This window comes from Aptenodytes forsteri, unplaced genomic scaffold (genome assembly GCF_000699145.1).
Source record: "Aptenodytes forsteri isolate BGI_AS27 unplaced genomic scaffold, ASM69914v1 Scaffold2, whole genome shotgun sequence".
NCBI classification, from domain to species: Eukaryota; Metazoa; Chordata; class Aves; order Sphenisciformes; family Spheniscidae; genus Aptenodytes; species Aptenodytes forsteri.
The window spans coordinates 19,208,913-19,228,920 of NW_008795695.1; the positions used below are offsets into that span (position 1 = coordinate 19,208,913).

Genomic DNA, 20,008 nt, shown 5'->3' on the forward strand with positions numbered 1-20,008 from the left:
GGGTTTTGGTGATTTTTGTTATTTTCATACAGGGTCTGGCCGTTTTGAGAAGGGCTATGACGGGTATAAGACTAGAAACAAGCCAGCCAATGAACAGTAGCAAAAGAAATAGTTTCTCTCACTGCATACATTTTCCTAAGTACATAAACACCAGAAACATTTTTTAATACAATATATTTTCTGGTTTTGCAGACTGTTACAGTAGAAAAACTGGTCAGGAAAATACAACTGCATCTTGCTTAGCAGAGTGAATAACTGCTCTTTGAAGCATTTCCCCCTTTGTGTCAACAGATTTTTAAGAAAGGACAAATTATATGGTCTTATTACTATGATCAGGAGATGCTTTACGATGTTCTAGTTTTAGTATCTGAAGAGACTGTCATCATTTAGGAAACTGTGTGTGATTATCAGGGAAAGAACAATACTGTGTCCATACCAAGACAGATAGTCTGAGTTCCAGTCAGAGGATGGGGGCGTTGAGGGATTTTGTTCTACTTTCCTGCAGAGGTAAAGAGAATCAGCAGAGAACTGCCTTTGTGTGTTTATTTTGCAGCAGCTGTTGCACTTAGTCTCTCTGTATGCACAATTACACCTGGAATTTAAAATAATTTCACTGGTTATTCGTACATAATCAATATGGATAGTGCAGCCAAGGCGGAGATGCCCTTTGACTTATCTGAAGACACTGAGAGTCAGCTTTCAGCCAGTAGATCACATCATTGTTGAGAAATAAATGTAAGGCAGAGAGAAGTGCTGCACATAGAAATATAGAAAGAAATATGTCACTGGTAAGAATCCTGTTCATATGCCCAAATCAGCAGGGCAGTACCTGTATGTTCCCACTGGGCTCAGAAAAAGGCATTTTTTCTTCTTTATTCAAAGACCTTTCCACCACTGAAATGAAATCTTTCCTTCTTTCAGTTCTCCACGTCAGCTGTCTTCAGGGAGATATTAGCAGTGATAAAGATCAGGCAAAGAGTTCTAGAAAGTTATTGTTGCCTTTTTAGAGGTAGCTTTTTCATCAGGTTTGTCCCTTAGTCCTTATGGGAAGGGACTAAAGCACAAAATGACTGAACTACAGAATTCTGTACCAGCACACCAAGCTTTCCTGGTTCCTCACTCAGAATAATGGGAGGATAAGGGCCTGCGGATGAATGTCAGCTACAACTGAACGTTGATCTCTGGAGTGGTTCAGATGCTGATATTGTAGCTCTGCATTTAATTGCACTTTGAGGCTTTCTAATCATTTGCAACATAGAAGCCGTTTCAGAGGTAGAGTGGCACACAGGTGAGCAATCACCATTACTCGAGGATCAACTTGGTGAAGAGCGCTTTCAAACAAGCCAGACAAAATAGTTGATAGTAGGATGTAAGCATGTATATATAAAGATCACTCAAAAAATCCAGATCCACATACACGTGCCAATGTTCTACAGGAGAGAAAAGCTAGTAACCTTTATCAGGATGGTCGAACTAAAAGGAACATTTAAGCAAAAGTGTTGCTGGAAAAACACTATGTGTCCCTGAGTGAGGTGTCAAGCTGGTTGAGATCCAGAAAACCACATGAAAGCAGTACTTAAAATGCTGTCTCAACATAGTTTTCCACATTTAATGTTTAACAGCTGTTCCAGAGTTAATCTGCACATTAATCACTTAATAGCATGTATTAATAACTTTAACTGGCACTATAGAATATAGTCCCTAGATTCTGGAAGAAAGTTCCTCTAAACAGCATTCCCAAAATAAATTAGTATGATTTATTTTGAATTTGCATTTCAAAATTCTATCAATAATAGTTATTTTAAGAATTTTGTGTTGATTTTAAGAATTTCATTTTCTTTTCATAGCTGTGACATCTCCTCGTGTTCCCACTTTATCTGAGGTTAAATTATTCTGCCTCTTTCATAGGTTCTTTATCAGTCCAAGTGAGAGCAGCTGAAGAATAGTTACCAGTAAGAGCTTAAATTTATTTAGTAGTAAAAATTAAATGTTCCAATAAAGCCTTGCAATTTTTCCTTTGTCACACTGGCAGAAGGGATATGGTCCTCATGAAAAAGTGCAAACTGCTTCCAGCATTAGCAGGAAGATGCATGTAGTTCAAATTGTCTGTCATAGTTTGCTCCAGGAAAGGGAAATTCAGGTAACTTTTATTTTTTTTAGTTGTACGGAATTCTAATGTCAGAAAGAAGAAAATACAGTTATATATAGAGAACCATATGAACTATGGAAGTAAAACCATTTACTGATACTTTGTCAGCCAGTAGTCCAGGGTATTTTATTTTACATGGCAGTGTGATAACATCAGATCACCACAGTCTGCAGATGGAAGTGTGATTTAGTGATCTATTGAACACTGAACGATGCAGAATTTCTCCACTGTTATTGCCCTTAAAGAAATACCTGTGGAACAGAAATTTGTTAGTTTGTCCATTACGAATATTTTCTGTGCTTACTCTTCAATATATTTCCTTGTGTATTCTGTATTAATACAGTGTAGTGTACATTGCCATAATGCTCTGCACTTACTATGTTTCTTGTTATCTGAGCATCTCAAAGCATTATTTAAACACTGACCCTCACAACATATCTTGTAATGTGAATAAGTGTTCCAAGTTCAAATAGACAAACAGATACGCAGAAAATGTGAATGATTCATTCCAAATTATGTAGCAAATACTACAGCTGAAGAAAAATCTGTTATTCACACTCATGGAGCCTCTCCAAACACTGTATTCCTTGTGTTTTATGGGATTGGGGATTGTTGAATGAAGAACTCTTGCAATACGTTTAATGACACCATCATTCCCATACCTCAGCACTTTGTCTTCTTGTTAGATTCTGTAAGAAGATGTTCAGTTGTATAGATTTTGTATTTTGTTGTATATATTTATTTTGTATGTATATCACAGTACAGACTCTGACTTTTAGTTAATAATACAGTACCTTGCTTATAAATGTAAAGATCACACAGATTTCAGAAAATTTTCCCCTGCTTATCTTCCCAAACATTTGTAAACAGCTACATTTTAAAAATTTAGCTTTAAAAGTTCTCGGTATCACAGCAATGTCTTGTAGCAGAAGCTGGTATTTTTTTCTTTTTTCATGGATTTTTTTTTTTAAAACCTTAAAAACTTCTTCCTGTGAATGTAAATGTTCACACTTATACATGTTGTGTGACTCACTTCCTCTGACGTGCCTTCATTTTCCCTCAACTTGAATCCTTCAGCTAACACGTTCTTAAGAGAGTAACATATTTTCTGTCATGCAACAAAGCTCATACGGCAAGTAGAGTTGGTCAGTCCACTGTCTCTGATGCCACTAGTTCCTAAAAATCAGTCCCCAGCCTAGATTGGGGACCATCTTATCTACCTTTAATTGTGTAAAATTTAGGCTTGTGTAAAATTAAAATTTTGTAAGCTTTAGGTAATGTACCATTGTAGTCAAGAGAAAAAAAAATTTACTCTGACCTTGAATCAGGTTCAACAGATGTGTACAAACAAGGGAGGAGGAATTAAATTCCAGAAATACTTGTCTCCATGTTTTGCAGAGGGAGTGTAGTTGCCTAACTTCTGGGTGTCTAGATGGAAATAAGATGAATCCCACCTTTAGTATTTCTCCCATGAATAAGAAGCTTTTGGTTATACCACTATATGCTTATTTTTATACCATAGTAGAACAGAGAAAAACAGGATCATTCCATTAAAAATAATTTTTGTTATGATTATCTTTTAGTATTTCAGCAGTATTTTGTAGTGTTCCTACTGTGCAGTTTTCCATTTAGACTAAAATGTATTTCTGCTTATTTCATGTTCTTTTCTTATAGCTTGCACTCACTATGGAATCAAACATATTTGGCTGATACAGACCAAAAAGAAAGCATCTTTATTTTGTTTTTGTGTAATAATTTCTTGTTCAATACATGTATTTTTGTCTCCGCTACAATTTTGCGCAATTTATCTTATCACATGTTGGAGTTGATACTCGGTTTTATTCTTCATTTTTAGACCTTCTTTTCTCTATTCTAACCTCACAATTTTGAAGTAATTAGGAAGCCAAGTAGAGCGAAGCTTATTGATACGCTGCAGAGCTGTCAGTGTAGTTGAATGTTTATTATGTTATAGGTATCAAAATTTAAAATGCAAAGTACTAGATATTTTCTGGTGGGTGTATTAGTATGCTTATAAATAAGCAACACATTTCTGTAGGCTGAAAGAATTATGTGCCATAAGATTTCTGTGCATCATAGAAGTGTCAGAAGGTTCTTCGTAACTAAAACTTCATTCTTTACGCAGATCCATAAAATACTATATTGTTTCATGTAGCCTGGAAGTTTCTCTAAAACATAAATTCTGATTTTGAGTAATACTTCTAATAGCTCTCCCTTTGAATATATTTTTCATATCTGTGCTTGTGTTCTTATTTTTTGTAGCTTAAAAATGCACTAGGTATTTACACAAGTGGATGAATGAAGCTTTAGGTCCTACTTCTCAGGATACCATGCAAAAAGTTAAATATGCACAAATAGACTTAAGCCCTCCTTTTTTTTTTTTTTTTTTTAACTCCTTGTTTTTTTGCAAAATGTTTTTTTTAGAGCATTGCTATGTATTTATAGGAATTCAGGTGGATTGTAGTTAAAAATGTGCCTTTAATGTTTTGAAGGAACTGCATGTGAAAAAGATGTTATATCTGATTCTGCAAAGGCACAGATATTAGCTATCATGTTGCACACTGAAAATTGAATTAGAATGATGCTATAAAGCATATCTTACAATAGCATTGTGTTCTGAAAAACTGGATAAAATATTTTTAGTTTTTGTAAGTTTATTCCATTTCCAAGTTCTATCGAATAAATGTGATGCTATTTTTGAGCTAAAAGTGATAAATAGGTCAATACAGTATTTTCCAGGTAAAAGATTTTGTTTCTTACTGTCTTTTTTCTAAGTTTATACTGATTTAATGTATATTGTTAGTATATTTAGATGTGATATCTATGTAATTATTTTTTAGTTTAACAAAAGAACAACAAATTCTTTCATTGCAGATGTTTTAAATTTGAAGAGTGGCCTAACCATAAGCCATGTTTATGTCCATGTAGAATAAAGTTGGGAAAGACATCATGTTCACTATTCTGAAACTAAGTGTGTCTCACTCTCCTCCTAAGAGGCCCCTGGGGACACATTCGAATACAGGCTAAGCAGCGCCATGATGTGGTGCATTCTTGTAGATGACAACAGGTGCATCTGAGATAAAAATCCAGTCCTTTTTTAAGCTTTAAAAAATTGGTGGATGACATTTTAGTGAGGCATTCAATAGCTTTCTCAGATTTTAAATCAAAAAAAGATCCAAGAATAAATTCCTTTTTTCACAAAATGGTTGGGAAAAGCAAATAAGATGATAAAGGATTAAAAATATGATAGAAATATGGTAGCTATATGGTAGGGATTTGACTCTTAGGGAGGATTTTTTTTTTTCCCCCTGAAACGGTTGTCCTCACCTATACTCTGACTGAATTTTTCTGTTCTTACTATACTCTGCTGCAATTTACTTATATGCTTGTTGAAAAACGTGTTACATCAGTGCCATTTGGCAAAACTTGTATTAATTTTTTGTTTCTTTTCTTACTTCAACTAGGGTACTAGGTTTTAGTATGATATAATTACTTATCAAGGAGTACAACCTCTTCATAACAGCAAACAGGATTTGAAATAGAGATTAGCACTTAGAAATTTCATGGCCTCCTCTGGTAAAGTTATGATAAATTGCAACTTGAGAAATTATATCTGCTAAAATCTAGTATCTTAGTCTCTGTCTAAATAACTGTAAAACTAGACAGGAAATCTATCTAGAAATACCCAGATCACCACAGATTTGTAGACTAAACATAGGTGTGCATCAAATTGCATTCATTCCACTTGAAGTAACATAAATTATCAAATGACTTTACTGTATATTTTCTGAGCTTAAAAAATTACTCAGTTATCATGCTGATGTTAAACAAATATGCATGTAACACAATAGTTAAGTAGCCTTGACAGGCTCGTCTTAATGAACAATATGTCATACTTACCTGCTCACATTTCTAAATCCATATTTAGCTCAAGTTCAGTGTAAAAAAAATCAGTGAATACATGTGACACCTACATTGTACATGAATGCTGATAGAACACAGATATACTGTAATGTTTTTTCAGCACCAGAATTGCTGGAGCCTTTAATCTTCTTTCCCAATCTGTGATTTAGATCTTCCCCAAGGGTAAAATAACCTTTGTATTAAAAAATTGTATTTTATCATGTAACTCATAGAGATCTTTCTTGTAATTTATCACATTCATATTAAAAAACCCAAAACAAAACACAAAACACCCCCCAAACTTCAGTGTTATTAGGGTTTAAGGTGTTGAATGCAATCTCCAAAGGTTTCAAGTCAGAAAAACTAATAATTAAGTTCATCATACTGTGCAGTGGGCAGGAACTATTTCGTGATTTCTAAAAATAAACAAGTTTTCCCACTGTAGTGTTAATGACAAATAAGAAAACAATCTTTGATTAAAACAAATTGGGGAATTACTTCTGATTTTTTTTTTAATTTTTTTTTTTAATTGTGCATGTTTCAGGCATAGTACTTTCAAAGAAGTACTTTTGCTTAACTTTTTACCAGATGAATTTCAGTTACTACTTCTCAGGAGCAAAGATAAACAAGGAACCCTATCTGCCAAACATACACTGCAAGTTGCGTAGCTAGCGTATCTGCAAACTTACCTTGATTGGTACGTGAAAAATATATAGTGTGTCTTTGTTATATTTTGATTTAATGATTAAGATTTGTTTTCTTCCTAAGAGTGCTGCATTTGACTATTTGTACTTGCGCAGGGTTTGTGAGCGTGAAGCTGCACTGGAATCAGCCCTAAGAATGTTGCAGCAATTCTACCTGGATCTTGAAAAGTTCCTTGCTTGGCTTACAGAAGCTGAAACAACTGCGAATGTCCTGCAGGATGCTACACGCAAAGAAAAGTTACTAGAGGATGCCAAAACGGTTTGGGACCTCATGAAGCAGTGGCAGGTAAGTCAAGCGCTTCAGTTTAAAGATATATAAGGTATCCAAGGTGGGGTGGTTTTTTTCCAGTGTGCAGCTACTCAACAAAACTGAAATTATTTTGAGAAAGAGAACTGGTTCTACTACTAACCTTTAAGTGTTGCTTTGGAAATTGTTGCAGGGATCTAACGTGAGTCACATCATGATTCTGTCTGTCATCTTTCAGCATATAACACATTTGAAAAAGTGTCTGAAGTACAGCTTTAAAATGTACAGAAAGGAAACTTTGCATTGAAATGGGAAATGGGCATTTATATATTTTTTAATCACATAAAAATGAATTACTCTGCCAAACTACAGTCTTGAATTGAACACTTGACAGACACGAGAGTTTATTAAGCATTTCTGATATTTATAGAAGTTATACAAATTGCATCAAGTTTATCCTCTGTAGCTTAACTGAATTAGTTTTCCTCCATTACTTTCAAATACATGAAAAATGTTAATTTGGTATTTGGCTGATTAATGTCAACATGCTCTGTTGCGATAATGAAAAGAGATAATGATTAAAATTTTCATAGTTAATGGCTGGACAGTTTTCAGACAGTTGTTTTCCTCTGGAAACAAAAAATCTTAAAGAAGAGAGAGAATTTTGTATTTGGTCTTCCGGAGAATCTTGAGGAGAAAGAAAAATAATTAGTTGAGATGGTGCTGTTGAAATATGTTGTTATACTTCATTGTGCTTTATTCACTACAGTTATTGAGAGGAATACACATATGTCTGTATGAAGTCTTGGAGATCTTAAATATGACGTTGGTTGGCTGTTAGGAAGGCAGGGCCCTTTCTTCCAATATTCCTTGATAGTGCATGACTTTCATGTTGACAGAAAGTTCAAAGCTGGAAATTCCAGTCACTGAAGGCTCTATACATTAATTGATTTATGAAAAACATACTGTGAAAAATTTTAGTTATAAGTGATTATGTTGAGTAAGTACGTTGGATGGAAATACGGCTACCTTCTTTTGGCACTACTGTATTAATACATGGTTTTAACTATTTGACTGAACTGCTGCTAAATTCCATTACATTGTACTCTGAAATCTACAGTTGTTGCACTGGACAAAAGTGAAGTCTGAACCACATTTTTAATAGTGATCTGTCATTGTGCTAATTTGATTATATAGTAATATACCTTAAGTCCGCATGTGTTTCTGAATTCAGTTGCATGATCCTGGAGAGCAGTTTTGAATGGAAGATAGTTCTAGACTGAGTGGTTAATTTTCAATATAAGCTATCTTTTGAAATTCTCTAGATTAGGTTTTTGGTTATAACGGTGCTAAAACAACTGAATTATCAAGTATTTGCAGAAGTTTATTTTTGATGTGATCATTGAAAAATGGATTATTTGGCAAAATAGAGATACCTAAAAATTTAGGTCAAATGCTTCATTTTTAACTGTTATGGAGCTTTGTAGACCTGGTTATCTTTTCAACTACTATCTTGGTTTTTTTTAATTTCCACATAAGAACTATACAGAGCTACAGACGAAAGGAAAAATAAATGCATACAAGTCCTTCCCTCCATAAATAATTAATGAAGTACATAAAATATCTATCATGTGAACAATTGCTTTGAACTGTAAGCTTTCTTCTAAAGATTTTTCTGCACTTCAATTGAGATGTAAGATTAAATTTTCAATTCTTCTTTCCTGGTTTTTGGTATTATAATACCAGATCTTCTAAGGCAGGAAGGGTAAAAACTGTTGTCGAGTCTCTATTTGTTTCACTTCCAAAAAGCAAACATCATTCTGTTCAGTAATCTTGGCCGTACAAGAGAAATTATTCTTACATCTCAAGAAAAAACATTAGTATGCAGAGGCAAAAAAGTGGTTGTTACATTTTCTTTTGCTCCCAAAAGATCAATACATACCTGTCCACCAACAGCACAATGATTTTAGACTTTAGTTAGAGTTGATGATTGCAGGAGGAAGTACTTTGTTAGTATGGTTTGTTGTGGGCTTTTTTCATTTGTATCTGCATCCTGATCTGTCTTTATGTAGATCAACTTGGTTTTCTTCCTGGGCCTGTCACTGTTTGTGTCAGCCTCTTTATACAATTTTTAAGCCTCCAAAAGAAATCTTATAATATAAGAAGCACAAGTGGATTTTCAAATGCCGTTCTCCTGAAGGGAGAAGATGGATATCTTTCTAAAAGCTGATAGAACCCTTTTTTTTCCCTTCGTCAAATAAAGGAGATGTTCCTTATTTCTACTGGAAAAAGGAAAGTTCTGTTTAAGTAAACAGAATGGGCTTTTTTTTAGAAATCATAATTGGGAAAGACCATTTTTTTCCTGTAATTTTTTAACTACAGTAAAGTGGCCATTCAAGATTTTCATCTTCTTCCATTTCATTAAATTATCACTGATTTGAGACATAGTCATTAACTACAATTAAATGAAAAGGATGTATCTTTTTACTAGTGTGTGTTCTTAGTAATTAGAGCATCATTTTTAGTCAGTTCTCTTAAAAGAATAGGGATTTCCGTAACAGCAAATGTTTTAGGTTCAGGAAAGTTAACTGTAAATTATTTGAACCAAACAGTGCATTTGTTTACTCAGTAATACAATGTGTTAACGTGTGAAGCTGTTGTAGTGACCGCAGGTTTTTCTGGAGACTTTGCATTATTCTCAAATGATAAACGGTGCTTTTGTAGCAATTCACCTTTACTGGAGAGACATATATGCAGACGAAAACACACACTTACATAAACTTCTGTTTCTCCACTAGTACCTGATAGAATTTTCTGATGATTTGTATGTGAGTGTCATATAAAGTGAACGGACAATACCAGTAAAAGTCAGTTGGAAACAAAGTATAGGAATAAATTAGTGGAGGCTATGGCTGCAGTTACACTAGCAAGTTAAATATGTCCTTGATCCTTCCCTGGCACTGAGGCCAGCTACAAGCAAAAAGCCACATCCATGTTTATGAACTGTTCTACAGTTCACAAAGTCAAATATTATGCTATGGTTCTTCTCATATAAAACTTTTCATTAAAAAATAATTCGAATGACATAAGGAAATGATTCAAAAGCAAAAAAAAAAAGTAAATTTATATGATAGTCTGAAAGTGCTTAGCTGTAAAATTAATTAATTCATTAAGATGGGTAATATTTGCAATAGTCATAACACAGTGTTCCGTATCAATAGTCTTCATTGTAAAAGCTTTCTGTCCAAATAGGTACAGTTTCCTGGTAGTGGTGCAAATATTGCCCATCTATGTTGCTACAAAACTGGATAATGGAGCAAATATTAAGGACTTTTACTTCTTAAAACACAATTTTGTCAATAAAACAATTGTATTGATGTCAGCTGAATGGTCAGGAAAGAGAGTATGGCTTTTCATCTGTTCCTCAGTTATGGCTGCATTGATTCTTCCAGTCTTCATACCCTGCTTGTAAGAGTTCTCTCTCACAATTCTCTTTGATGCATAAGAATGAAAAGTAAGGACATGACAAAAGTGTGGCTGTTTGTGCACACCTTATGCATATAAAATATTCAAACAAAAAGGACCTTTAATAAGTCACTGAAATCTCAGAAATATGCATTTATGTACTTTGTGGAAAGGGGTTATTGCTCACTGATCCATACCATCAGCCCCATAAACCATAAATAGTGATAAGCCTTTTTTTTACTCTGTACTGTGGGCCAGAAATGCATTTACCCTATAAAACATATCAGGCAATGACTTGTATCCCAAGAAACTTGATATGTAAATTGTACATGTATAAAAACAGACACATTCAAATACAGTCTATGTCCTTAATGTGTTTTTTAACATCTAGTATATGTAGTATAACCACAAGCCCTGCCCCAGCATAGAAAAGATGCTTTCAGCATCTTTCTCCCAAATGCTTTCAGCCAGGATTACAGTTTTCCAATTGACTTTTTTTTTCTACAAGAAGTCATTTTTCTTTCTCTCATCAGCCAGGCTGAATCCAGATCCTAGGAGGTAAAACAAAATGGTAGTTTCTGATTAAAGATCACTGTCTTACGAGTCTTTTGAAAGAAACTTCGACTACCTAGGTTTATAGAGTTCGTAGAAGTTATGGTTGAATATGACATATGGATCTGCACATTAGATCTGCAGTCTCTGTCTTGTTCTTCATGCAGTTGCATGGACTTGGATAATGTGAAAATAGTCATTAGGAGTCCTGAAATGTGACGATTTTGTTTTAAGCTGCTATTTTTATGCAATAGGTATAAAGCAGTGTTTTCATAAAGAATTCTTTACACAAATAATGAAAAACCTAAATTTCTGAGTTCAGTAGTAGCTTTATGTTCTTGCCACTAAAAATGTTTATCTTGCCTTTAGTGATCCAGCAGTCTTCTGTTTTACACTCTCAAGCATTAATTTATTTTTTTAAACTACTAGGAAAATAATGTCTTGCTGTGCGGAAGGTCTTTTATATATGCTTGTCTAGGAAAATCTCATTGTCTAGGAAAATCTCACATTTTTAGGTGTTTCTTTTGCTTTTCATGTTCAGAAACCATTAGCTCAAATGTCACTAATAAAGAAGATTAATCTTCCCCTAGTACTTAGCAGTTCATTCACTAGCAGAAGAAGGGTGAGCCTTACAAAACTGCACATTCTGATTACCTGATGATGTAATTATATTAAACTGTTGCATTATAAACATGCTGCTTGTTTATATAAGCATGTATTTCCATGCATCATTTGTCTGAACTGACAGCAATGTAATAGTTGAGGTGATTCACACAGTTAGAATACTTTCTGGAGAATTTTCAAGGATACAAACCAGTTACTCCAAGGAGTTGTGTAATTATGTGCTGCTTTTTATTGTCTAGTTGAAATACATCATGTGTCCCCATGAGGCCTGGTTTGATAAGTAACCATATGAGGGAGATGAAAATAATTAATTTTACTTTCTGCTTTTCATACTTCTTGTGATATGAACTCTCAACTGTGTTAATTACTCCTCTGGTTTGTCTTTTTAACAATAATTTTATGTGACATTTTTTACAGCTTATGTAATATTAGATATAATTTTGAAGCTAGTGTGGACTTATCCTCTTATTTTATGAATGCAATCTTTTAATATTAAGCCTGTAGATGAATTTAATCACAGGGGTTTTTTCACTGAAATTTGACAAAGAATACTGCATGTGACACCTAGTTAAATAACTGGGGAATGCTTCTATACTATCAAATTTATTTTTATTGCCGTCTTCATGTTCACTTAGCCTATAACCCAAGTAGTTTTCCATTAGATGCAGGAGTTCTGCTGCTAATAATATGAAAAATATGCAGTGCCTTAAGTTATACCTAAGAATGTATGGTGTGGGCAGTACCCATATTTCCTCACAGTGTTGTTTTTATCTAAAACAAGGGACATGAACAGCAGGCCAGGCACTCTTGTCTCTTCTATTCCTATCGGTACTTCAAAAACAAGCTTGCTTGTTTTTAAGGTATCCAAGCAGTTGGTTTTTCAATGGTAGGAAGTTGGGGTAGATGCATGTTCCTGACTCTTCTCGATTATTTAGCAGTACAGGTTCTTTGAGAAAATAAAATTCTTTCCAACTTCATTTCAAACATAATTTACATATAATTGCCCAGCACAGTTAATTTTGTGACATGATGTATGGATTAGATGATGAACCTGACTAACAGGGAAGAGAGAGATTATCTGTAACATCCTTGCTCAGTTCAATTGACTTTACTAACAAATATTTAATAGAAACTAATTTTCTAGTACTTCCAGTCTCTGTTCTGAAACATTCTCACTCACTTCTGCTTGAAATTGTTCTCTGAAAGCTTTAAAAATCAAATATAATCTTCTTCCCTCACCTGTTCTTTTTAAAGTTTAATCCTCCAGATTTGCCTTTTACACTAACTTGTTACCAATTCTGAAATAAAATCTGTTCCATAGTTCCTGAAATGGAATAACAACTGCCAGAGCCATCTTACTCCATTGAGTAATACAAGAGAAATTCAAAAATCTAAGTTTTAACACAAGTGCTATTACAGCCTAATCTGAGACAGGGCAAGATATTATCTCAGAGTGAAAAGTTACCATATGGATTTTGTGAAATATTGGATAATATTACTTTGAAAACACCTGGTCAAGAATTTTTCAGTATTGTGATTGGTGGTCATGAGGGAGGGCAATAATGTTTCTTTGTTGTTAACAGCAAGTGCCAAACTGACCCAGCGAAACCTCTATGAACCTACACTTGCAGTTTTGGCAGGCGTGGAATTCCTGACTGAAGAGAAAACGCCCTCATGGCCGTGACTGTGTCATGGTTATGGCACTCATTTGCAACCATTCCAGTTGAGACCAAATGCTTGAATCTGAATGTTTTCAATCAGAGCCAAGTTCCTGCTCACTCAGCTAATACTAGGCAAAGTTTTTCTTCATCTTCCTTGGACTGATTTAATTTTGTCCTTAAACTCTTAATCTTGCATATTTGTGGCAAAAGCAGACAACAGCACCCTGGGGTGCATTAGGCAAAGCATTGCCAGCAGGTCGAGGGTGATGACCCTTCGCCTGTGCTCAGCACTGGTGAGACTCATCTGGAGTGCTGGGTCCAGGGCTGGACTCCTCAGTACGAGAGAGACATGGACTTACTGCAGCGAGCCCAGCGAAGGGCAATAAAGATGATTAAGGGTTTGGAGCATCTTTCATATGAGGAGAGGCTGAGAGAGATGGCACTGTTTAGCCTGGAGAAGAGAAGGCTGAGGGGGATCTTATCCAGGTATATAAATACCTGACAGGGAATGTGTAAAGAAGACGGAGCCAGGCTCTTCTCAGTAGTGCACAGTGACAGGACGAGAGGCAGTGGGCACAAACAGAAACACAGGTGGTTCCAGGTTAGCATAAGGAAAAAAAAAAGCACAAACACAAGACAAAAAAATGTCTTGAGGATGGTCAGATCATGAAACAGGCTGTCTGGAGAGGTTGTGGCATCTCCATTGCTGGAGATCTTCAAACCCTGGCTGGACATGCCCTGCTCTGAGCAGGGGGGTTGGAGCAGATTATTTCCAGAGGTGCCTTCTTGTCTTGACTGTTCTGTGATTTTTGTGATCTCTGATCTGATCACATAATCACTGGTCATAGAATCAGTCATTCTGTAGCCTAACTAATTTTTACTTAAATATACAAATGGAAAAGCTTTAATATGAGAAAATAAGAAACTGAAAACTTTCTTGCTATTTCTTGAGAAAATTTCCTAATCATCTCCTAGGAGTTCCTGAGTAATGTGTTTAAGTGAATGAGGAGGCAAAGTGGATAGTAAAAAAGATGAAGTGAGGAGAAAGGACCACAGGGAATAAAAATAATTGTATATTTTAAAATTACTCTTATTAGTGGAAACTGATGCGGAGATTGAAAGGTGAAAGCTAGAGGTAAGCGATGAAAGTAGTACAAGTGTTTTTCAGAGTACCATAAATTAAAATTGCGGTTTCTTTCCTTATGCACAGAAATGAAATCTGCAGCCTTTGTCCTCCAAGTGTTTCTTCTCTTAATCCATTACTCTTACACCTAAACCAAAGATTTCCGCAAAAGTTATCATCCAAACATGAATGGTGATTTGCTTGAAACAATTATTTTTTCAATTGGGTTTTACCTTGGTAGTGTATTATCAGATTGATGCTGTTGTGCAAACAGAGTGGGAACTGTTAGCACAGTTCTGGATTCAGACCTCCTACAGGCTACGGTCCCTCTGATTGGGTCTATTCACACTGAGTTCCTAGTTTGCTGGTAAGATCATATATTTTGGTAAAAGAATAGTGTTCTGTATTTTTAATTGAATGCATTGGATGGAGGGGAAAGAAGTACTTTACAAAATAAAAAGGTAGCCTCTGGTAACTCTGACAACATATCAGTGTATAGTGTGTATAGTGTGCCTGAAGAGCAGGACAAAAATGGTATCTATGTTCAATTGGGTTCTGTGGTGTATTTTTATTTTTACTTTATGAACCACAGTTAGATGTGATAGATACAATAATCCAGTAGCACAAAGGGCCAAAGACACTTTTTAACATAATGTCATATCGCTCAACTACATTACGATTAATGTGCTGTTATAGAAAGATAAGGACATTGTTGGTTCAAAGAGTATATAATCTACAGTCCTATAAAGACGAGTAAAACTGGTGAAATCAATGAGACCTCTTATGCACATAGATATAAATGTATATTTGTGTTTGAAGCTTTAAGTCCTAAAAGACATGCAAATGAGTAACCCTTTCAAATGCATTCTAAGGTTCAAGTCCGCAAATAAATTCAGTTAAGTTTATTTATGTTTGGTTTATACTACTGTAGTTTGTCATCTGGATTAGGCTTGCTGGTTTGTGGTTTATTTTTCCTTCTCAGAGAAGTAATAGTTTTATTAAAAAACTGCTTAACAACCCAGCGTGTGGTCAAGCAGTATCTTATAATATTGATAGACTAGTATTCCTGCTATCTTTTGAGGCTGCAATTTTGCTCCATTCAAGTAACAATGGCAATTTCAGTGTCACTTCCATATGACGATGTGCTTTGATGTAGGTGAGGATATGAAAAAGGGGAACAGGAGGCTTTCAGTGCAGGGAGGAATAACACAGAAAGAAGAGGAGAAAAGCTGGGAAATGGAGCAGCTGTGTAGACTCAAGTTACTGCGTAGTGCTGCGTTAGTGGAAAGCTGAATACATTCACAGGGAGGTTTAGATGCCGATTCTCAGTGGGGGAGGCAATGCCACTGCTGTTCTTAGCTGGGTATCAAAGAGAAATGGTCAAGAGATCAGCAATAAAACAGATATGTAGATGTTGTTACTCTTTATCAAACATTTTGTTTTAATAAGTTTAATTTGGATAATCTTTGTCATAAAACCAGAAAACACAGTGATGCTGCAGCTTATCTAGGAGTCGATACGTTAATGATGTATTCTGCTTCTGCCACTCCTGTTTCTGAACTTAGAACGAAACCCTAATGAATCCTAATTTTCTTTTAGAAGGTGAAAGGCTTATTTTATGAAGTGGTCTAGTACTTAGTTACTACAGTGAGATGTAAGTATTCTTAAAACTTATTCCCAGGAAAATAAACAGCTCTCAATTGTCAGAAATCTCACATATAAAGTGGGTGTTTGCAAACAAGAAGAAAGATAAACTTCTTGCTGTAATTTCTCATTTGCATATGTTCTCATAATCAAGGTAGAAGAAAAATCCCATTTGTTAAATGTGCTAAATAACATGGTATATGCTTACTTGGTTGACTTATGTTTTTCCTCTTTAAAAGTTTATTGAGCACACGAGAAGGATGGTCCTGTTTTCACTTGCGGATCAGCATTCAAACCCTACCAGCTTTAAACACAGATTTTTCAAACACAGATTAGATGGGAAAAGCTTTTGTAGCATTAAGTGTGAGGCTGTGTTGTATTAAGTAAGATTGTTAGAGGAGAGCATGGAAAATCACAAATAGAAATGGGATAGAATGGGTAAGATTGTTTGCCATTATTCCTGAATAGGTTCCAATTTCTACAATTTCTCCTGACGATATCATTTCTCTAGGATGCCTCCTCCCTGTTTGTGTAGGCTTTTCTAAAACAGGATCTCCCACATCCAAAGAAGTGGATGGATGGGCTCTCTCATAGCCTTACTAAGCATATGCCACGTTTCACTGTAGCCCGTCAATTTGAAGTGATAGCAATGAGATTGAGTGGTTACCAAAACTTTGAAGATTTCTGCCGTTTGATCTTCCTGTGATCATCAGTATTTACTGGTACAGCCTAATCTGCCATTTAGTTCTTCCATTTACTTTGTATTGCTTATAGCAGATTTATTTGAAAAGTGAATAATCAATAAAAACTGTTTGCAAAAACCCAACAGTAGCTTTTAATGTATTCTTCTGAAGGGCTTGAAAGGGTATCTGTGCCTTTTGCAATTATACCTCATACCAGACTATTCAAAACACATGGCTGAAATGCAGGTAATTTTTTGTTCGTGAGACCAGATGTGTATTTTCCCAAGGCAGGTAAAAAGAAAAATGCTTGTATTGAGATTATTAACATGTTAATATAAAAAGGATAAATTATATAGTGCATAGCTGAGGAAAAGTATTAATTTTGGCTTAGGGCAGATATCTTCCTGAATATGTAAGAAGGCAATGACCTACAAAGAATACAAATAAAGAATAAAATCAAATCACAAATGCTTTTCAGAGACAAGTTCTACTTGTTTTGTGAAAGGTTTTTAGACTGTACTGAGAAAAATAGTTTTCTAAGAAATGCTGCAAATTTTTCCTTTTTATGAGCATAGAGCTGCCATAGCACAGGTTTTCAGCATGCAAATTTACACATTTTCACAATACTAGTTATTCTGTATTATGCATTGTGCAGCAGTTATATACTGTAGTGTAGCAAATCCCACTACCTAAACTGACAGCATGTTTGACAAGAATAACTTTGTCTGTATCATCACCAAGTGAGTGCCCATTTCATTTTCTGTGAGAAGTTTAGACTTTCTTTCAACTGCTGACAAGAAATTGGATTTCTTCTGCCAGTACAAAATTCCACGTGTGCATTTATCCTTTTGTACCACATTTTTCATTTGAATCATTTATTTTCATTGGATACCATTTCATTTTGTGTGTTTTCTCTTGTGTGCCTGATTCCAGTTTATTGATGGTCACCACAGAAACTGCCATTTATCCCAGATATGAAAAGAAAGATTTTTTTTTTACTAGAGTGATTAATAGTACAAAAGTATTATCTTAGTCTGTTTTGTAATTATTCCAGTGGGTTCATCACCTGTTATCACTGAAAATAATAGCAACTTTCTGGAGGAGGACCTTTGTCCTCCTTTGTGGCAGTGCTGTAATTATGTTAGGAGATTCTAAACTGATGTTCAGGATTTCCCTTTTGGGTAAAATGCATGCTGTTTGGGAATTCTGGAAAGTCAGCCTTAAATTATGGTTACTTATAGTTTTGCTACATTTTGTTTCAGAAAGTTAACTAGATTTGGGCTTATCTTCTCTGAAATTGTTAGTATAATAATTGCATTTTCAAAGGTTGACTATTGTAACAAAAATATATAGCTACTTAAATGTGTATTAGTACTCTTTCTAGGGTTTATAATTTCAATTTTTGTGTTGTCAGTTCTCTGATTTTATGTATACTTTTCTGTGTGGGGGAATCATCTGATGTTACGATATCTACCAAGTACCTTAAACCAGCAGTATTGAGCTGCTTAGCATGAGATTGAATGACATGATTTAGAGCCTATGGCACTGGAAATCAGATGTAGGCTCACATAAATTCTATTACATAGGTTCTTCTGTTACATGTTATATTTTTATATATATATATATTCTATTATCCTTCATATCTGTTCTCATCTGGTTTTAGGATTATACAGTTTCAGGTAATCTGTTCACCTTGAGAGCTATATATTTTTTTCAAATAACCTTGTAATCTGTGGATTTTCTTTAGGTGAAGTTAGGAGGATGTGTCCTTAGGCACTGGTACCAGCGTCCACAAGCTCTGCTGTTTGTATCCAGTTATTACCTACTGAGTAACCAGGTTATAGAAACACAGTGATGTCATCTCTTCAGTGTTTTGTCTGCCTTTACATTTTTTTAGAGGCCATGTAACCAGTCTGTTGTGTATCTGCCACCTGTCCTTTACTGGTACACTGTAGGTGGTAGGGTCAGCTTCTGACACCTACTTTTAGGTGTCAACAGTGTAAGTGTGAGGTAAGTGTTTGAGCTCCCACTAAGATCGGCAGAGTTGGTGGAATCTAGAAAGCTATTCGGCTGACCAAATGTAGTTATCCCATTGTCTTCATCTCACTAGCAATGCAACAGCAGCTCGTATTTGTACCTCCTCACACCATGAAGAAATGTCCAAGAGGTGTTTCTGAACTTGTGTTACTGCAGGAGTTTGTGCCACCCAGTTCAGCTTGGTTGCAATACCTGTTCTTCCTAGTCCTGCATGGACAATGGTAAGAGAGAAGCACTTCCAGAGGGCAGTTTAGCCCAGCTGAGCTGGGGCTATTTGCCTTCTGGAGAAGCATATGTTTCTCCTCTGACTTAGAGAGAACCTAAGAGGAGTAGCTAAATAACTAGCTGGCTACAATAGGTGCCTAAACTTGGTGTGATTATATATATAAAAAAATATGTGTGTGTGTGTGTGTGTACTCTTTCTCTCTGTTGGTAGTGTAAATGTTAATGGTGTTTTTGGGGTTTTTTTTGTTGTTGTTTTTTTTTTTTTTTTTACTTCTTTGTTCATTTGTCTTTTACCTAAAACAGGTTAAAGAGCTTATAGTCTCATGTAGGTCCTACCACTCAGTATATTTCTAAATTGTGCAATTCCCCATGAGGTGATAGAAGAGAGCCAAAATGTAAACTAAAACTGCTGAGATCCCTTTTCCACCAAATGATGACCACAAATTTAGTCATCGGTTACTATGAAGGTATGTAAAGATATGCCTAGAAAGTTTCTTCTGCCAGATCACTCCAGGTTTTAAGCTGTGTCTTCTGCTGACCCACATGAATGTCCCATAAGTGTTGAAGTAGTGACATTTGTTTGTTTTTTCTCTGCCTTGCTGAGAAATATTGTTCTGGCTTGTCTTACCTCTTCGTTGTCACCAGGTGGGAAAGGTGTAATGCTTTTGTTCTTCGTGGGTTTCTTTTCCATAGAAAATTTCCTTGAAACCGAATATTTGTTCACTTAGGGAAAGGATTTCAGCTCCTTTATGCTACTTATTGAGGTGGTGGCTTTCTCACTGTTACAGAAAAAAGTTTTCACAGCTTCAATTCAACTGCTGTAGTTGTCAGGCCATCGGAATGGGCACTGCTATGAACCTACCCCGTGGCTACCATAATCGGTCAGATTTTTGCCCATGAATTCTTTGTACAGTTCTGCTGTATGCAGGACTGCTGCTACTTCTGAGGGGAGGGGAGGGGAGGGGAGGGGAGA

General features: G+C 35.4%; 1 protein-coding gene across 3 annotated transcripts in view; it reads left to right on the forward strand.

Annotated features, from left to right (window-relative positions):
- The window catches only part of DMD (dystrophin), a 1,230,427-nt gene that overhangs the window by 949,570 nt on the left and 260,849 nt on the right, over positions 1 to 20,008 (forward strand). For all 3 annotated transcript variants that reach the window (XM_009283051.2, XM_009283049.2, XM_009283050.2), the window contains one exon: positions 6,871 to 7,060. In XM_009283051.2, the coding sequence (XP_009281326.1) occupies positions 6,871 to 7,060 (190 nt within the window). The remainder of the gene's footprint in view (positions 1 to 6,870; positions 7,061 to 20,008) is intronic.